Source organism: Kryptolebias marmoratus, linkage group LG12 (assembly GCF_001649575.2).
Source record: "Kryptolebias marmoratus isolate JLee-2015 linkage group LG12, ASM164957v2, whole genome shotgun sequence".
NCBI lineage: Eukaryota > Metazoa > Chordata > Actinopteri > Cyprinodontiformes > Rivulidae > Kryptolebias > Kryptolebias marmoratus.
The window spans coordinates 10374816-10395297 of NC_051441.1; the positions used below are offsets into that span (position 1 = coordinate 10374816).

At 38.2% G+C, this 20482-nt stretch overlaps 2 protein-coding genes across 3 annotated transcripts in view; both read left to right on the forward strand.

Annotated features, from left to right (window-relative positions):
* Positions 1 to 8602, forward strand: part of srl (sarcalumenin) — a 15541-nt gene extending 6939 nt beyond the window's left edge. Inside the window, exons 2-7 of one of the 2 annotated variants that reach the window (XM_017435961.3) lie at positions 513 to 605; positions 1446 to 1541; positions 2154 to 2189; positions 4571 to 4687; positions 5305 to 5538; positions 5628 to 8602. In XM_017435961.3, coding sequence (XP_017291450.1) covers positions 513 to 605; positions 1446 to 1541; positions 2154 to 2189; positions 4571 to 4687; positions 5305 to 5538; positions 5628 to 6439 — 1388 coding nt within the window. In that variant the 3' untranslated portion in view covers positions 6440 to 8602. The remainder of the gene's footprint in view (positions 1 to 512; positions 606 to 1445; positions 1542 to 2153; positions 2190 to 4570; positions 4688 to 5304; positions 5539 to 5627) is intronic. The other variant, XM_017435962.3, reaches the window with a different exon arrangement.
* A 3734-nt stretch (positions 8603 to 12336) lies between these two features.
* The window catches only part of LOC108247648 (adenylate cyclase type 9), a 30241-nt gene continuing 22095 nt past the window's right edge, over positions 12337 to 20482 (forward strand). Inside the window, exon 1 of the mRNA XM_017435947.3 lies at positions 12337 to 15747. Within this exon, the coding sequence (XP_017291436.1) occupies positions 13935 to 15747 (1813 nt within the window). The 5' untranslated portion in view covers positions 12337 to 13934. The remainder of the gene's footprint in view (positions 15748 to 20482) is intronic.

Below are 20482 nucleotides of genomic sequence, written 5' to 3' on the forward strand. Positions count from 1 at the left end.
CCCGCATAAAAATATTACAACAGTTCACTGCAAACCCATATGATGCACTCGATCCACTACAGATTACATGCAGTCTAACACCAATTAGGTGTTGTGATGAGAAGCTATTTTATTTTCTGTTTTTCAAGAGTAGTCGAGGGAAGAACGGAAAGTTAAACAACGTTTTTTTTTTTAACTAAATCAATGACGTCATGACGTCGGTCAGTGTGCGTTCGCGCCTCTATGGCTGGTGGACAAAATTTTTAATTTCCACCCCTGGTTCAGACTCTTTGTTGTAAAGAGCTGCTAATGAACTGAAGACTGAAGAAGAAACTTCTGATCATGAAAAGCTTTGTCTGAAATCCACGCTGGTATCCAATACAAAAGGATCATGCAGTCTATGTTAATCTTCTACCTCATTTAAGAGCCTTTTTCTGGTTATATTGGTATGAAAATAAGATGTATTGCATCAGCATTAAAGATGCACCAAGTTAGTTTGTTGATGCTTTTGTATTTTTTGTTTTTTATTTCAGAGGTGGAAGATTTCAGCTCTGCCCTGAGAGACAGATCTCACATAGATGAAACTCTCCGGTTTGCATCAGAGGAAAAAGCAGCAGATTTTGCAGGTGAGGAAGAAAAAGGACTTAATTATTGTTGATTTTTTTAAGCTTTGGCCTGTGATATGCAATTTGACATTCAACTTCCCTTGATTAGACTTTTTATTTACGTTTGTTAAGATGTTTATTAAATGAAAATATGTACTATAGAGTAGTGATTTAAACCTGTGGATCTGGAGCTAAACATATGAGTTTTTTTTAACTGTACAAGTTAACTGCAGCAAAACATTTTAGTCTGACCTACTTTGTAATTTTACTATTCTTCATAAAATACTGGACAAAAATAATAAAAACATGTCCTCCATTCTGATAAAAACATAAAAACGATGAGCAATTGCAGTATCAGAAACATCTGAAGGTTGATACCTAATCTATAGAGTTCATTGTTAAATTACAGCAATTTACAGGCAATAATTATTTAGTGACCATACTTCCTTCCACAGTAAAGTATTATAAAGTTACATTCAGTAGTACATCAGTACTGTAATGTAAAATTGTTTTACCTGAAAACTAACAATAATTATTTATACATAATATATTAGATATCTGTAGGTTTACAAAGTATATTTATTTTTTACAATTATCTAATATTAAAACGTTTTTAGTAGTAAAGAAATGACCTTATTAGATTTTGTTGACAAACTCTCTCAATCAATTTTAAGGACTTGTGTGAAAATATGATGATATTTTCGGTTCTGTTTAAGTTGTATCATAAAAAAACACACAGAAACAGAGAAACATTTTTCTAAATAGTTCAAATGAGTTTTGTAACAACGGGTCCCAAGAATGTTTCTCATACAATGTCTAACATCTTTTCTCTCCTTTTTTTTTCTCCTCTTTGTTTTCAAGCTGCCATACAGAAGTTGCGGAAGATCTACCACACGTCCATCAAGCCAATGGAACAGGCCTATAGGTACAATGAGCTGAGGCAGCATGAGATCTCAGGTACCACGGAAACTTCTGTCATATCTGCATTTTGCTTCTGTTGTGTGCTTTTGTTTTTCCTTGGGTGTTCTTTAAACTTATTTTTATATATGCATAAACTTTATAATGTCAACAAATACATTGCTGTGAATTTTGTTCCTTTTGAGTTGTTGGAGTTTCCAGGCAGGTGCAGTTAAAGTGTTAACATTAATCATTAAACCTTTGTTTTGCTTTATGTATTTTGATTTTAGTTACTGCAACACTCCAAACTGCCAAGAATAAATCCTGCCTGCTTAGAATAAAATAAATCTTGCCCTATTTTGGTTTTGCATGCAGATAAACTTTTTCTATCATATCTCTAAATGAACATTTACTTTTTTGTATAAGAGAGTAAATTTACAACATTACCTGTCCACATTGCACCATCCATTTGTTGACAAGCATGTTTGACATGTTGTAGGTCAAACATGTTACCATGATTTCTCACCCATTCATCGACACTCTACCCCTCCTCGTTGCTTGTAGAAACCTTACTCCCTCACTGAGCTCTCCTTCACCTCCTTCACCTTTCTGTACTCCACCCTCTCCTGTCCTCCCCTCACCCCCTCCCTTCCCCCTTCCCTCATCTAACAGCATACCCTGGACGAACCCTGGGGGACTCAGCCACAGGTGGGTGTAGGCAGGGCTTACCTGTGCATGACACTGCCTGAAGTGCTAAGCCCCTTCCTCTCACCTGTCATTCTTTTTCCTCTAAATTTGCTCTCTGTTGATCAAAATATTTCAAACATGCTTCACTTTGAGTGACACCAGATAAAGTGCTGTGAACTGGGTTGTCATGAAAGTGATCCATGAGTGAAAGCTTCAGTCCACAGAAAGCTAAAAAGCTAAAAACATATATGTTAATCAGAAGGGGAGGACAATAAAAAAAATACTTCACACGGCCAAATTTGAGCTTGTTGATGTTCTTAGGCAAAAGTTTATGCATAATATTTAGGAAGATGCTGATTGCTATGTTGTGTAATTAGTGTTTTAAAACAATGGAGGGGGTTGCATGTGCAGCTTTGGCTTTAGCTAGAGGCACACTGGTGAGTGGACGCTGGTGGATCAGGGTGGTCAGAGTTCATTTATGAATAAACTGAACAGTTCAGATGTTTTGAAGTACGGTTTGAGAAAAAGATTATAAAGAGTTAATATCTCACCTGTTGTAAATAGCTCTTTGAAAGATCTCAGTTTGGAGATAAAACTGTTTAATTCTGAGCAGATAGTCAAGGAGGAGTCAAAACCAAAGTAGATTATTCTTGTCTTAAAATATTCCAAACCTATATAATTCATAGTGGTTTGTGCAAATGATATTTCATAAACATTTACATGAACTTCAAGTCTGCACTGCACAGTTATTTAAATTGAATATTGTGGTCATTTGCAAGCATAAATAGCAGCAACTAGCTGTAGCACGTCTGGTGCAGCCTGGGGCACCTAAAGCAGGAATATCATATTTTGCCCGGGTAATGAAAAACTGACGGCAGTGTAGAGTTTTATAAAATAGCATTAGCATGAACCGCCATGTTTTTATAGGGCTGGAGTTGTTTTAGGACAGTAGCAATCAAAACATACCTTACATGTTTTGATTATTACATATGTACATTTCATTAGAACTCACTTCAGAAGATCTGGCCTATCCTCTTAAATCTCTTCTTTTCTATTTGATTTAAAAGGTATTATTATCTGAAAGGGAGCTTTTTGTCTTTCAAATGTTTTGTTGTCTTTTTAATTTTTTCATATTTATCATAATCAGCTGTTGAATTCATTTGTATTTATAACAAACCATGATGAACTACCACCCCTAAACCTTGTCCACTCAGCACACATGCTGGCGTGTTTGGAGACATGCAGTTTGCTTTGATTTTTTTTGCTTTAAAGTGTCCTTTCCAGAGTAACCCATCAGCCATATTGTGAAATATGACGGCATGTTTTGGACTTTATGCTGCTAACACTTTAAAAACTTTAAGATTTTTTTTAATTTAGTTTTTTCTCATTTTATTTTATTACCTTTTCTTACATTTTGATTGTTAAAAAATTAGCTCTTGTTCTCTAATTTGGGGCTCACAATGCTGTTCAGATTTGTTCTCAGGTGTCCACATTATATCTTATGTAAAACTCCATATCTAAAAAAGTTGGGATGTTGTGTGTAATATATCCATAAAATATGTTGTTTAACAAATCCTTTGTAGCCTGTACATATCAAAATATTTGGAACACAATGAATTAATATATTGATTTTACCTTTCATTCATTGGATTTAAGAAGCAACATTCACATTTTTAAAAGATAATTTTTGCTGTTTTGTTAGAACAAAGAATAGTTTTTCATTTTAACAAGTCCATTTTAGTTAAGAAGGCAGCAGAGAAAACAGTGTTTTTGAATCTTATATATTGTATATTTTATTTTTGTATGATAGTATTTTAAATTAAATATGTGGCTAAGGAAAAACCTTATTTGGAACAATGTTTTTAGAAGTTTTTCTGAGTCACACAGACGTTTATTTTTTTAATGCAGTGCTGCCTAAGAGCTGGAAGACCATGGCCGATTAATAATAGTTTTTAGTGTCCTTGGTTTCCAAAGCTTTCTATACACAGCCTATCTTGCTTGATAATGATTTTTTCTAATTCCTAGCAATGTTTACGTCATGAATAAATATTGTTGAAATATGAACTAATAGGTCCACATTGTCTTTCATTGTCTTTCATAGAGTTGTGAACCCCTACAAATCTTTCTTTGCCAACATTGTTGATGTTATTGTTGTTATTTTTAAAACATTAAAATGAGCATATTTTTTTTTACCCAACACAAATTGTCTTTAGATTACTAGAAAGGGTAATTCTGTTTCGGGTCAAATTTTACACAGCAGCCTTACTTTTTAAAAGCAGTATTGACTAGTTTATCTGGGAAAGGGAGGGTTACATTTAGAATAGGTTTATTAAATTCTCTATTGCTATTTATATTTAGTCCTCCTGAAATGTCCGTCCTTGTTGTATCCCCTTTCTCGACAGATGGCGAGATTACTTCCAAGCCCATGGTGCTGTTCCTTGGACCCTGGAGTGTAGGAAAGTCCTCCATGATCAATTACCTACTGGGCTTAAATGACAGTCCCTATCAACTATACACAGGTATAGATCATACAACCATCCATCCATCTATCCATTTTCTTTAACTACTTTTTCCTTTCTGGGTCATAAGGTAGCAGGTTCCTCTCTCCAGTGGTCATTGTGCGCAACCTGGACAAGTTGAAAGTCCATCACAGGGCCACACAGAGACACTCTAACTCACACCTAGGGCCAATTTAGAGCTGTCAGTTAGCCTAACATCTGTGAGAGGAAACCAGACTACCAGGAGAATGGGGAAAACAATGCAAACTCCACCCAGAAAAGCTGGGAGACAAACCTGTGACCTTTTATACAACCATATTTTTTATATTAAAAATAAATTGTGTCAAATGCCTAATGCCTTTGAAAGATGAAATAGCCCCAAATTGAATCTGAAAGGATCATTGGAAACGCGGGTGCTTTATGTAAAGATAATAGTCACACACTTCAGAGTGTAGCTGCAAGAATTTCAATATGATTAATGAAGTGTGAGGGTTTAATAACAAATACAAAATCTTCCTGAGGCCACAAGCTTTTGTGAAATGTATTTCTCATTTTCATTGCATATTCACATCTTTACCCCCTCTCTGGAATGTGCTTGCTAATGTTTTTTTCTTTTTCTCTATGACTTTGTTCTACAGGAGCTGAACCCACTACATCTGAGTTTACAGTTATCATGCATGGGGAGAAAATCCGCTCTGTTGAGGGCATTGTTATGGCAGCAGACAGCTCTCGCTCATTCTCTCCTCTGGAAAAGTTTGGCCAAAACTTCCTGGAAAAGCTGATTGGTATTGAGATGCCTCACAAACTGCTGGAGCGTGTGACTTTTGTGGACACCCCAGGAATTATTGAGAACCGAAAGCAGCAGGAGAGAGGTGAAGAAGAGAGATTCAACTTCTGCTCATACCCTTTCAGAAAATACAACTCAGTATCTTTTGGTAACACTTTGTTTTGTTTTATCCAGGCTATCCTTTCAATGATGTTTGCCAGTGGTTCATAGATCGGGCAGATCTGATATTTGTGGTTTTTGATCCCACCAAGCTGGACGTCGGTCTAGAGCTGGAGATGCTTTTCCGCCAGTTAAAAGGTCGCGAGTCCCAGATCCGCATCATCCTAAACAAGGCTGACAACTTGGCCACCCAGGATTTAATGAGAGTCTATGGAGCACTCTTTTGGAGCTTAGCACCCCTCATTAATGTCACTGAACCTCCCCGAGTCTATGTAAGCTCCTTTTGGCCATATGATTATGCTCCTGACACCAGCCGTGACCTCTTTAAGCGTGAGGAAATCTCGCTCCTTGAGGATCTGAACCAAGTGATTGAGAATCGTATGGAGAACAAGATTGCCTTCATCCGCCAACATGCCATTCGTGTGCGCATCCACGCCTTGCTGGTGGACCGCTATGTCCAGACCTTTAAAGAAAAGATGAGCTTCTTCAGTGACCCTGAGCTAGTCTTTCAGGAGATTGTGGACGATCCAGACAAGTTTTATATTTTTAAATCCATCCTGGCCAAGACCAACGTCAGCAAGTTTGACTTACCCAACCGAGATGCGTACCGTGACTTCTTCGGCATCAACCCAATCACCAACTTCAAGCCCCTGTCAACTCAGTGCTCCTACATTGGAGGCTGCCTGTTGGAAAAGATTGAGAGGGCAATCACCAATGAGCTGCCAGCTCTTCTGAGCAGCATCAACTCTGGCAAGCAGCCTGGCCTGTCATCCTGCGAGGCAACTGGCTGTGGTGAGAAGCCAAAGAATCGTTACCGAAAGAACTGAGGAATGTAAAATAACTTGTGAGGAGGAAGTAAGGAGACGGAGAAGGTGAAAAGAAAGAGTCAATCCTGCTTTTGTCAGGATGTTTGTATTGTTAGGAAGACAGAACACAGAAGAGTATTAGTACTATAATTATTATTAATATTATTGTCTCAGGAGAATGGGGGAAAGATGCATTTGGGGACTTTGAGAATGATCCAGATAGTGTTTGAATACGGCAGCTTAAGGACGAAAAGTGCTGAAGAAAAGAGAACACGCCACTGTTCACAGAGTTTTCATAAAATACACACCCTCTACTCTCCTTGCACAATCACACTGCACTGTCTCAAACTGTGAGGTTGGGGAAAAACTGATGTGAAGAAAACCAGATATGGCAATGAATCAGTAAGATCAAACAAAAATGGTGAACCATGAGACCGAAAAAAAGTCAAATACCAGCTCCCTTGTATGTGAATAAACCAAGAAAAATGGAGACAGAAATTTATTGCAGCAGATCAATTCCAAAAGCTTCAGAAGTTGTTTTTGAAGTAGTTTTCGTGGGTGCTATACAAAGCCTTTACGTTTGGCTGATCATTCAAACCTTTTGCTTTTGAAATAGCTTTTGCATGCTAGATGACACATTTTATTTAAACAGTTGCATGGGTTTTCCTTCTATCATAAACAAGAAATAAATCACCTTACAGTGATTTTCAACACATGAACCAATCCTGCCGCGCATCAAATAAGGCCTTTTTTCTCTCCTTACATTTACGTTTTGGTTGTTGACAACCTATGAAATAAGCAGAGGTCAGGGTTCAAGGGTAAGAGTCTTCCCAGAGCAGAGAGGACTTGTTCATTCTGCCTCACTTCTTAACTGTACTTACTGTGTTTGTTTGAGTCTATAAATCTGCCATTCTTTGGCAGAAATTCAATACTATGTTATTTTGTTGTTGTTGTTTCTTTTAGTAATAAGCTGCCCTACATATTTCTTTTCAGCTAAGTGACCATAAAAGAACCTTAATGAATGACTTGCTTGAGTGACAGCTGTCTTTTTATATTCCCTCTACAATTTTCTTCTGTGAGTTCAAAGGTTTTTTTTTGCTTTTACTATGTAACTTTACAAAATGGGTGGTAAACTGTATAAACTGAAAAGTCCACTTTTGAACCATCACTGCAATACACTGAGTGGATGAATTTCAGTGTGGATTAGAGGACTCATGAGTTGACCCCTGACCTCTACAAAAACATGAAATCACACAAGTTATCTTTGAGTTTGCTTTCATGTTTTGTAGACAATTATTCTAGCTTCAAATGATCATGCTGCATACCTCTAAATAATTTCCCAAAGAAACCTGTTTAAAATACACTGACACTTTCTACATTGGATGTTTTTCTGGTCAAGCACAGCTTCCAAAAGTCTTGCCAATACTCAGAATCTGCTGAACAGCCAGCAGAGACTCCAGCATGTATTGTTTAAATATTTCTTCTTTTTTTTGAATGAATAAAATACACAGTTTAGATGGTTTAGTTTCAGAAATGAACGATTTACTTTTTCTGATAAAGTTAGATTGATTTTTGCTCATCTTTTTCCTAAGTTGTGTTAAAAGAAAAAGCTGAGAGGTTCTCGTTTTTTCTTCTTACTGAAAGAAAGAAGCAAATCAAAACACTTTCAAAATTCCAATCTGTAGTATTTATTGCAAAATTGAAACATGTTGGTAAGACTGAGACAAAACCAGATACTTTATGTTATCTCCATGTACTGTCTCACTTACTCTTGATTTCCTTATTTTAACATTTGAGACATGATGCAGATAAGGTGAACAAATAAACTCAAAAAAGATGAATTTTTTTCTGCTTAAGGTGAGGTCTCCATGGGGTGGATGTCTCTTAATACTGCAGATCCAAAGCATGACCACTAGAGGATGCTGTGCTAGAGAGAGAAAATGAGAGCGCTCTAAGTAGCTTTTAACATGGCAGGAATTTAAACTTTACTAATGCTTGGGCTTTATATATGAAGTGGTTGTGTTTTTGATTAATTTAGGAGACACCTAACTTCATTCACCTTTTAGACACTAAATGAATGTGTAAAATGTTTTCCTGATCCACCTTTTTCTTCAGCATTTAAACTACACTGGCACAGTTTTTGGATGCTTTATGAAAAAGAATAAAGATTTCTGATGGACCGAGTCAGAGAAACTTTGTGGTTATTCTGATAAGAAAAAAGCATATCTTCAGCAGAAAGATGTGAAGAAGACAAATGTTTTCTCCCGTCTCCTTTCATTCTGTTTACAGACCTTATTCCTGCTGATGTTTCTTTTCTTTCCCCCACACCTTGTTACAAACTGTTAGAAAAGTTGCTTTGGGTGAGAAAACATATTTTTCTCTCTCTCTTTCTATCTCTCTACACCTGCAATGCACCAGCAGTTTTTCGTGACTGAAAGTTGTGAGGAGTGTGAGTGTGTGTGTGTGTGTGTGTGTGTGTGTGTGTGTGTGTGTGTGTGTGTCTGGGTGTGAGTCCATGCATTGTAAATCGACTCAGGTTTTGAAAGCTGTGCATAATTCTTTTTTAAACAATGTGTACATATATACGTGTCTCTGATTTTATTTCCCCTCAGTCTCAAATATTACTTTATGCAACATCTACAGAAAAAGCTAAAGAAAAAAAAATAGGATTTCAAATTCAAATGTACTCAAATGTAGAAATCTTTATTATTACTCACTGCCAAAGGTAAAAGGGCAATTTCCCTGTGTGTCTGCGTGTGTGTGTGTGTGTGTGTGTGTGTTTATTGGTCTGTAGCATTTGCAAAAATATCTCAGGAACCACTTGACAGAATTTCATGAAACTATCAAAAAGCAATCATTGAATTTACATCTGCAAATGAACTTTTGGTGTCAACCACATTCAGGATGGCCACCACAGCTAGGCGACCTTAGCAAACACAAAAATAACTGTAATTTAGTCAAAATTTGGTGTGTTTGTAACTTATACTCTGAGCACTAACTGTGCAAGATCTGTTTTTAAAAAATTACCATTAACTATTGGAGTCAAATCTTTCAGTTTGTTTGCAAAATTTCCCATGAACCACAGGAAGGATTTTAATTAAACTTTCAGAAAGTAGCTAAATATTGAGTGTACATCTACAACTCATTAACTCCTAGAGTTAACCCAATTCAACATGGTCGCCACAGGTAATCATCCTTAGCCAACAAAGAAATGAAAATAACTCATCATATAACTCCTCATATAATGCATAAATAACGCATCATTCTCAATACAAGCTCCAAGTGCTAACACATCTTGCAAGATCTTGCAATATTATATGATATTGTGCATAATGTCATTTACAAAGTGTAATATTGTAAATGCATTTTATTGTAACATATTTAAAAAGTATAGTTTTGGAGCACTAAAAATGAACAGACTGGTGTAAATTAGAAAGCAATTTCAAAAAAACAATCAATATCACAAATACACAATAAATTTGGCCCTACTGTTTGTATAGCCGCCCCTTTTCAGGAATTTAAATAGAGTTGACTACAAAGGTGTTTTACGGACAACTGTAGGCTACACTTCTTCATCACCAAAGTAAATAAAAAGCTTTAAAGTTGATTCCAATTGTGGAGTTTTGAAGCTTGTTACTGAGAATTCAACACATGCAGTCAAAAGAACTCCTAATGGAAGTGGAACAGGCTATTATCAGACTGCCAAAACAAAATCGGTCCATAAGAGCAATATGCAAAATATTATATTTCTTCAGATCAATTTGGTTCTTTCAACATATTGATTTAAAGGGCCTGAAGAACACAGGAGTGAGTAAGTGCAGGGTCCTTAACATAGCAAAGACATTGGACAAAGGACATTTCACAAAAACAAAAAAAAATTCAATCCATTAAGAAGACCAAATTATCCTTATTAAAACAATCCTAAAAATCAAAGCCAAACTGGACCAGCATGTTTGAACAGATGAAACTAAAGTCACCTTGTGCCAGTAAGACATAAAAAAGACATTGTGCTGCAAGAAGGCAAACATGGCTTCCAGTGGCCCTGCATCAATAGTGTTTATTGATTAAGGGAGAGAAGATAGATGACACTGGATAAATTGGAGCATACAGTGATATGTTGCCTGATCAGATTTAGCTAAATTAGTCACAATTGAGAGTGTGGGACTTTATAACACAAATGAACAAGGAGCCAAGACTGACCTGGGAAAAAGAAGGAAAAAGGCTGCACATTCTTCTCTGACTGAGCTGCACTTTACCTGCTGGATACAAAATGAAACATCAGGTCAGAAAGACCTAGAAACAAATAAACAGCAGCATTTCAAAAATGTTTTAGAAAGGTTTAACTCTATTTTTTAACAAAATAATTGAAGAAATATTTCCAAAATCTCCCTTTTCGCAGTTTTTAAAATATATTGTTGTACCAGTGAAGACGTGAGGCTGTCTATTCCCAAATCTCAACACTGCAAATCACATTTTCATTTTCAATACATCTCTTTTTCACCCTTGTGAAGGACACACTACTGCTCCTTTTCATGCTGAAGGAGAGCTGAGTTCCCACAGGAAATCCTTAAACTGTACTGTGAAGCAACTACAGAGGTTCTGCTGATTAGTATTCACTCCAGGCAACTGAATACAGCACAGAACAACAAAGCTGGGGAATCTTTTGTCTTTTAACCAAACTGCACATATAATTCAATAGGCTTCTGTTTTTTGTTTCTGCTCTGTTTTGTTCTTTCTCATGTTAATTATTCAACTTCAGAATGATCTAGGCCTGTTACATTTCAGGACTTCTGTCATCTTATAGCAAAGACTCGCGTCATTATGTGACACAGCAGTTTAATCGAGGCTTTGTCATTGAAATCATCCTCGTGCTTTTGTTTTTCCACCAGGTGCGTGCATCTTCCCCCTGCACGCCCTCCCCTCCAGCGCTCAGCCTTTCTTCTCCTCCCCTGTGGTCGACAAGCACAGACAGCAGAGTCAAGTCAGCGGTCATCAACGAAACGGAAATGAAAAAATTTCAAAATAAACGTCGAAAAAAGATCAAAATATTAAGAACTAAACAAACAAGCCTGCATGGCATTAAACAGTTCTTCCAGATAAGAGACAGAGCTGAGTTTTTGTATTTTGAACACCTACTTGAGCACTTTATAATTATGTGCTGAGTATTCACAGTCATACCATCCGAGATGATTGACAGCATACTGAAGTTCTGCTGGTTTTAGCTAAGAAAATGGAATTAATCTCTATAACATTGAGATCAAATTCATTTACACATATCTGTTACACTTTTCGTTTCCACAATTATGGACTGTAGTTAATATTATATCACAACTTTCAATATACTAGGATTGTGAATTATCACCTACATAATACTTCTGTACAGAATGTTTTTTCAAGTTGTGCTGAGTGTAAATACAGCAAATTAAAACAAGCTGCAGAACATAATGGTTAAAATGTGTCTTTCTTTATGTGGTGATTTAGCCTGCAACATAACTTCAATATGTTTTTATATTTAGCATAAACATTTAACACATAGCTTCAGTTCACATTATTTAAGTTTTTAGTGCATCAGCTTTATAGCTGATGAAAAATTACAAAACAGCTACACTCATAAGACCCTATAGGGCACGAATGAGTGAATAATTTGAACACAGGTTGTTTCTTTGAACTCAGTTGATGCTGTTTAAAGTAAGATCTTATCTAAAACAGATAAGATATTTTTTGCTCATATTCTTTCCAAAGCAAACTTTGAACTATTCCTTTCAGGGCAAGCTGCTGGTTGGCAATGCTAAAACCGTCCATGAGACAAACCACAGAAACTCGTGGGCTTTTATTGTTAAGGGACTAGACGGAAGTGACCATTATTTTATTCTGATGTAATTTTCCCCCCTCTCCTTTTTCCCCACACACAGACTCATTCCTCGCGGCTGGACGGCTGTCAGCGCACAGAAGATGGTGGCGGCTGGAGCCGCTGTGTTTTGCGCACCGCAGCAGAAACGCGCACAGAGCGTTTCAGCTGCTCCATCGTGCAGAAGATGGTCAAATAACCTGGAGAGAAGACATTCATATTCCTTTACAGGGAATACAAAGACTGGACTTTGGAGCAGCCCTGATATCTAATTATTCTTGGATTAAAGTGGTTTTATTTGGATGTGTGTCGACAACCATCCCACCAGAGCTGAATCAATTAAAGAGGATGGATCAAAGCGGCGCTCAGCTTTAACCTGTGGGACTGAGGTGTGAATGTGGAGGGGGCGTGGACCTTTTAATTAGCTCTTCTCCCAACGGGGTTTTCGGTCGTGTAGTGGCTGCAGGCGGTGACCCAGCAATAGCGAGAAAACTTTACTCCGGACACGAAAAGGGGGGAAATCGCAGGACGCTTCTTGTACTCTGCTCAAGGTTACGTTTTTCTTCGCAGCTGTCACTCAGGAGCAGCCACAGTGATAGTCCTTGGACGATCTGGATGTTTTTCTGGGGTGCACTCTGTCACATCGGTTTGGTGACATGCAGCAGGATACCATAATAGTATTAAATACAACGCTGGACTGAAAGTGCTTTGTGCCTATCCTCGGGGAGCGTCACTGGCTGCTTTCGCAATAAATCCAAATATTCCATTAGGTGTCTGTCTCCTGTAGACCTGCTTGCACAGAATCTCCTCTGTCTGGAACCCCGGCGCTGGTGGAGACACCGGAGTGGAAAGTCAGGAAAGGACGGGGCTCCGTCGGTGAAAACAGTTGCCATTAGGCCCCGGAGCAGGCAGCATGTGGCTGTATTTAAGTCTCTGCGCTCATGTTACTGTTCCCTGATCTTTTTCGAGCAACACAAGTGACAGAAACTCTGAGGCAGAATTGCTTTGCATGGAGGCTTGCCATATAAACAAAACATGATCTTGTTGAGGAAGTATTTCTGAATATGCTCAGTGGAAATGAAGAAAAACTGAATGGATAAAGTGGACTGGACATGAAAGTATTAATCTTATTGACCTTTTGGGCTTTCTAAAATCCAACCAAGGAAGATTTTCACACTCAGAATTACAACTTCAGGTTTCCTTTAAGCTCATTTATTGATTTTCATTCAGGTTTCCTATTACACACAGTATTTTCTCAGTTTTCCTAAATATTTTCCAATGAGTGAATCAAAGTGTGGGCTGCTGAGTCGACTTGGATTAGATCAGAGCAGGCAGCAAGTGGACCTTGCAGTCTCAAGTGCGTCAAAACAGAAGGGAATGTAGAGGAATGCAGAGACTGACGTCAAGAGGCAATAATGAACTACTCTAAAACTTTGGTCTGTAGGTCGAATTACAACCAGAGTCAAGTAAACAGAGTAGATTTTTTTCCCTCTGAAAACTGCTCCGTTTGCGTTTTCTTTTTTCTTTTATCTGTTATGTAAAAAAACCCAAAAAACATTTTGTTATATTGTGGCTACATACTTTGCCTTAACTCTTTATCTACATTTTTTCACAAGTCACTGTGTCGTCTTCTTGGTTATTGATCTTGGCATAGAGCAAAAAGACAGCATGGCATCTCCCCAACATCAGCAGCTGCTGCCTCACAACACAGAAGTGAGCTGTGACTCAAGTGGAGATGGAGGCGTCTCGGTGAGAATTGGCAGCAGTGTCAAACACAAGCATGTTGGTGGGCCACTGGGTTCAATCGGGGGAGGCTTCATAGGAGCAACCAAGCACTGCAAATACAGCATTTCTTCTAGCTGTAGCTCCGGGGAGTCTGGAGTGAGGAGGCCGGTGGTCAAGAGTTTTCGTGGTCACAAGAGAATGCCTCAGCTTTTTGAGAGATCAGCAGGTCATTTCTGGGACCCAAAGTTCAACTCTTCGATCCTGGAGGAGGCCTGTCGAGAACGGTGTTTCCCCCAGACCCAGCGTCGCTTTCGCTATGTCCTTTTTTTTCTGGTGGCTGCCACTTTCCTCTGGGGATTGTATTTTGCTGCCAATCCATCTCGTTGCGACAGGGTTGTTTTTCTGCTCCCTACTGCTTCCTTCCTCCTCTTCTGCCTTTTTCTCTTCCTCTTAACTTTTACCCAGCTGTACTCTCGCTGCTACAACCAAGCATCTCTGCTGCTTGTCTTTGTGACCTTTATCTTGACTCTGGCCCCACAAATCCAGACATTAGGCTTTAGGGTCTCTGATGTTCCCACACCTGTACCTGAAGTGGAAGAATTGAGTGGCATAGGGCTCATATACAACCAGTCTTATGAAAAGCTGGTGGGAGGTAGCAGCAGGTCCCCTTGTCTTTCTTCTGTAGGCACCTTCTCCCTTTGTATTGAGGTTCTTCTACTGTTGTACAGCGTCCTTCATGTTCGTCTCTATGCCTCTGTCTTGCTGGGATTTCTCTACTCTGTCTTGTTCGAGAGTTTGGGCTGGTTGCAACTGACTCAGACAGAGGAGAACTGGAGCTTATCCTCTCCGACAGACTGGGACACACTCAGCTGGTTGGGCCCAGCCAAGGCCTTGCTCCATCTCTGCGCTCATGCTGTTGGCATCCACCTGTTCATCATGTCCGAAGTGCGTTCACGCAGCACCTTTCTTAAGGTTGGACAAGCCATCATGCATGGCAAAGATCTGGAGGTGGAGAAAGCCTTGAAGGAGAGAATGATTCATTCTGTTATGCCGAGAATTGTGGCAGATGAACTGATGAAGCAGGGTGATGAGGAGATTGGCGATAATTCTGTTAAACGTTACTCCACCGGTGGTGCAGCTGCTGTCATTTCCAGCCCAAAAAACAACAAACGCAAGAAAACTTCCATCCCCCGAGGCCAGATCATCTTCAGGCCCTTCAACATGAAACGAATGGAGCCTGTCAGCATCCTCTTTGCAGACATCGTTGGCTTCACCAAAATGTCTGCCAACAAATCCGCTCATGCTTTAGTTGGGCTTCTAAATGACTTGTTTGGACGATTTGATCGACTTTGTGAACTTACTGGCTGTGAAAAAATCAGCACACTAGGAGACTGCTACTATTGTGTGGCTGGTTGTCCAGAACCCAGACCAGACCATGCCTATTGCTGTGTCGAAATGGGCCTGGGCATGATTCAGGCCATTGAGCAGTTCTGTCAAGAAAAGAGGGAGATGGTGAACATGAGGGTGGGTGTTCACACTGGGACTGTACTGTGTGGTATTCTGGGCATGAAACGCTTTAAGTTTGATGTTTGGTCAAATGACGTCAATCTGGCCAATCTGATGGAGCAGCTGGGCGTAGCAGGAAAAGTCCACCTATCACAAGCCACGTTCAACTTCCTGGATGATCGATACCAGCATGAAGATGGACAAGTTAATGAGAGGATAGGACAGAGTGTGGTGGCAGACCAACTCAAAGGTAAGCGTGTTTATGATGCTGTATTTTAAGCTATATTATTGTACAGGATATTTTATTTTCTTCTGAAACTTCACAGTAATATATAATTTAAAGTTCTTTAGTTGCTATTAACTGGCTGTAATCTTTACACCAATTATGTTGATGTCCCCCTTGGCCTTAAAAATGTTACTTTTTTATTCTTTCAAGTTTATTCTGTAATAGTGAGCTCCCTTCCTCTAAATGTCTACTTATACCAACATATTGGTTAAATCAAAGCAGTTATAGAGAGCAATTTGCATTTGTCAAGGTAAGCACAGGCATCATGGTACCTGGCACTGATGTGCCGGCCACAGTTTGAGTTTAACAATCCCCTCTTTGGTGTTTGGACTGTGTGCCTGTATCACATTCAGGCGCCATCTTCTTTCTCATCCCTCCTTCCACTCAGCTCTCTCTTTGTTCTCTCACTCAATTACATTCCCTTTCATACGTTCCCAGTGCGTCCCTGTTCTTTTAACCTCGCTTGCAACCCCAAGGATTGCTTTACAGCTGAATGCATCGGTCACCTTTTCTAACAGAGATTGCTCCTGCAGCTTCATCTTCCCCCTCTCGACTTTGTCTCTAAACTGCTTGACTGCAGGCTTTATTTTATACATTTATGCAAATCACCTCCATGTGACTAAATGTGGGCTTAATGGCTCTTTTCATCATTTAAAGCATTCTGATCCATTATCGCTCATTGTAAGTGAAGTGACAGTGTCTGACTAAGGTATTTCAGATGGCTTTCATTTGCCCTTTTAAATTAGCATTTAGGATTATTTTCATATTTCTGTGCTGCCGGATGGCTTCATGTTGAATTTTGACCAGTGCATTTTTGTATGGATTATTATGAACTTGGAATTAGCTATTTGAGAGTGCAGATTAATAATTTAAGATCCATAAATTATCACTTCATCTGTGTAGCCACTTGACTCTTCACAGATGGAATAAATTTAACTGGAAATCATTTTGTTCACCAGTGAAGGAAGAAGATCAAGTGGATGTGCCTTTTATTCACCAGACAGAAGTGATATGGATCTGTGTTTCATGCTCCATTCTAAGATTAATTAGTGACTCCCCTTCTTGCTCCTTTTTTTAGCTTATTTTTTTGTGAGGACGAATGTGTTACCTGTAAAGTAACTACTTCCCTTTCCACCTCTCTTCTCTTTATTCTTGACTCCCTTTTGTTTTCATAATTTATTTAGTTCCTTTCCCAAGATTTATTCTCTCCTTGTAGGTTTTCTGTGCCAGTCAGAGAACTGGCTGTCAAGAGAGAGTTGTTCTCCAGTGCTGTAAAATTCCCTGTACTGTCTGGCTCAGTCAGTGTAAACCACTTTGGTTGCAGCCAGGCATGGATCCCTGCTGAGTCTGGTCCTTGTTGCTTCATTCACTAGTAAATCGTTTTGTCAAAGACACAAATCTGTGCTCAGGTGTTGTCTATGTATTTTTTTAATGACTTCTTTTGAGTTAGTGTGTTAAGTTAGTTTGTGACTTTTATGTGTCTAGATCAGAGCAATAGGATGTCTCTTTTCCACCCCTTCATCCACAGGTTCACATTCTCAGAAGTTTATTCTCTCTCACTTGTATCCTCATTTCAAAAGTTTACATTATTTTTGGCTGTTTGGAAGTTTACATAAAGTACAGCCACATGCTGTGAGTTGAGTGTTGCAGCTGCATCCTGCTGCCTTCTTTGCTCTGACCTAAGGCCTGCAGTTTTGTAAACAAAAGGAAACAGAGTTCAATTCAAACTGTGCAGCATTATATTTATTAGCGAAGTCATTTCACAATATCTTTGGTTTGAATTTTTCCTGAAGTCTTTCTATATGAAGTTTTTGTGCCTGAATGGTTTTTCTTCAGATTTCCTTCTACAATCTGAAAATGTGTAAGACTATTCTAAATTAATAGGAGCATTTGCCCTGTGATGGACTTAACAAACAAACATTTTATTTGTCGGTTATGTTATATTGAGAAAAGGACTAATTCCTCACTCTGAGAATGTTATAACAAGATGACAGGAGCTGCATTATCACTAGATTAATATGTCAATTCAGTAAATGTAATAAATCCTAAGCGCTATAAAAACTGTAACCGATTAGTTAGAATAATAAAGTAATATGATCTTTTAAGGCACAAAGTGCACATACTGTAGCCCTTTTTTGACTCTTTTTAATTTAAGTCTGAACTTGAGTTCAGGTCTTTTAGTTCATTTTACTTACGGGAAATCCGAGCTATATTTAGTTGCATTTCCCTGGAAAGTACCTGTCTATTATTCCTTTGTGCTTAATACAGAGTGATTATACCTGCATAAGACTATCCTTTTAAGGAAAATGTTATGGTGGCTGTTATTATTCTGCAGATAAGACAGGATAAAGCTGCAAAATTTGCTATATTCACTTTCAAGAAACTGTCCTATTTTTGGAAATAATGTTTGTTGACTCATGTTCACAAAAGAGTTCTGTGTATGGATTGTGAGTGCATGAATTATAGCTAGTTCTGTCTTTAATCTCTAACTCCACAAAAGTAATAAAGTTTTACAACGCCTACACTACTCCTGTGGCTTAGAAAGCAGTCATAATAGATATGTCTGTAATAAAAAAAAATCAAATGTCATTCTAAAAGCAATGTTATGATATTAAAAGCTTTGCCATTTGCATTTAAAAGCTTTGGACTTGTCAAACCTTTTTTGTCATTCACAAAACAGATTTATTGTTGCTGTGTAGTATTTTTGCATACACCTTTTGCCTTTAATTAAGTTTTAGTCCAAAAGATGTTTTATTTTTAGGCATCTGAAAGTCATTTAAATGAGCAAAGCTAAGCTGGGTACCTATACAGTATCACCTTCACACACACCTTTCTTTTCTCTTTGCCTTAAGGGAGATTTGTTATTAAGTAGGACTGGGTAATCTCCTTCGCTAAAGTGATTAATGTTAGTAATTCTCCATTGACATATCTTCTCACACGAACCCAGTGGTGTTCTCTGACCCATGAACACAGCACCCGCCTGCCAGCCAAGCATCTTTTTATAACTGTAAGTATTGATTGCCTATAATGAGACTGTCATGGTTGTGTTTATTTATGATGAGGCAACAAGGGAAACAACAACAAGAAAGAGTTTCATGTCATTGTAGATGTCAAGAAAAAAAAACATCCAATGATGTAATGATGGATATGACACAGGAGAGAATATGTGTATTGGATGATGATGATGATGATATTCACGAGTTTGCCTCAGTTTGTTGCTTCCATAACAATAACTGGTTATGTTTATGACTAGTTTAAGACCAGAAGAGAGTTTGCCTGCAAACAATAAGTGCTCAGCTTACATCTGATAACTTAGAGAGCAGAGCTAGGACTTCTAATGCTAGTTGCAGTCTAAGATGCAGTTGTGGTGGAGCAAAAAGACCAAATAAATCTACGATTGACTGTTTTTGACAGAGACCAGGTTTTGGTTTAGTGGATAATAGAACCAAGGAGCAAAATAAAACATCTGTGTTGCCATACTTTGAATCAGTATGCACCATGACAAAAAAACAAAACAAAACAGGACGTACATCTTTAAGTATATATTATTGCACTCCCAAGATTCTGTTTGTATTCGTGCTCTGCCTGCATATTGCTGTATTTGACAGAAGTTAAACAGTTTGGCTTTTCACCCTAATATATATGCTGCTGTCTTTTTCTCCATCTCGGCAATCAAATATCTGGCATATTTTTTTGTGAAGGTTCTTAAGGCTCTTACAGCTTGATGCTTTGACCCAGTGACCTGGTGAGTTTTAGAATTTTCACTTAGGAGGGGGAATGGGTTTCTGAATAAAAAGCAGAAATTATGCAAAAGCCCAACAATACTCTCATTTTCATATAACTCAGTGAGCTTTCTATTAAACTGATACTGTTGAAGATTTTGCTCCTAGCGCCTCCTTGTCTTGCTTCTTTTCTGCTTGATGAGTGCCAAAAGACTTTGCACTTGCAAGCAGCCAATATGACTCAGCTGGTGAAAGAGACACAGCTTGTATGGAGCAGGACATGCTGCAGAAAGTGCAGTCTGATACACTTTATTTCACTTTGCACAAAAGCCTCTTGACATTTTTAATCCCAGTGCGAGATAAGGACACAAAGCAAATCAATACTGGTGCCTGTAAAGGATAATGTGCAAGTGACTTCTTAAAGGTTGGATGAAGGCATTTTTTGTTGTTGTTGTTTTTGTTTTTTTTCTTACGTTTTTAGTGTTCTGAATTAGCATTCTAATAAATATGAAATTGTGACTTGAGATGCACAGTATATCAAAAATGACAGCAAAAGACAGCTTGATCTGCAATAGGCAATTCAATTCCAAGTACTATGCATTTAGTCTTTTAGTGCCCATAAAGTGTAGTCTTGCTGCCCTGGATGCCATGATCAAATTCAGATGATGGTGGCCAAGATACTAAAGCCCACAGAAAGTGTTGTGACTGTCGTGATGATAGAACAGGAGGGGAGTCAGAAGAATGTGGGTTTATCACAAATTGTCATTGCAGTATTTAACAATAATATTGTAAATGCATGTTTTTTCTATTGTTAAGGCGACTAATGATTGACTGAGAACAATTTTTACAAATGTCTTTAGCGGTTTTGTAAAAATGTGATCTTTCTCTGATATTACTAAAGCAGCATTTTCAAAAATGATTAGAAAGTTTTAGTCATCCTTTGTTTCTAATACTTTAAAAACACCAATTATTGTTAT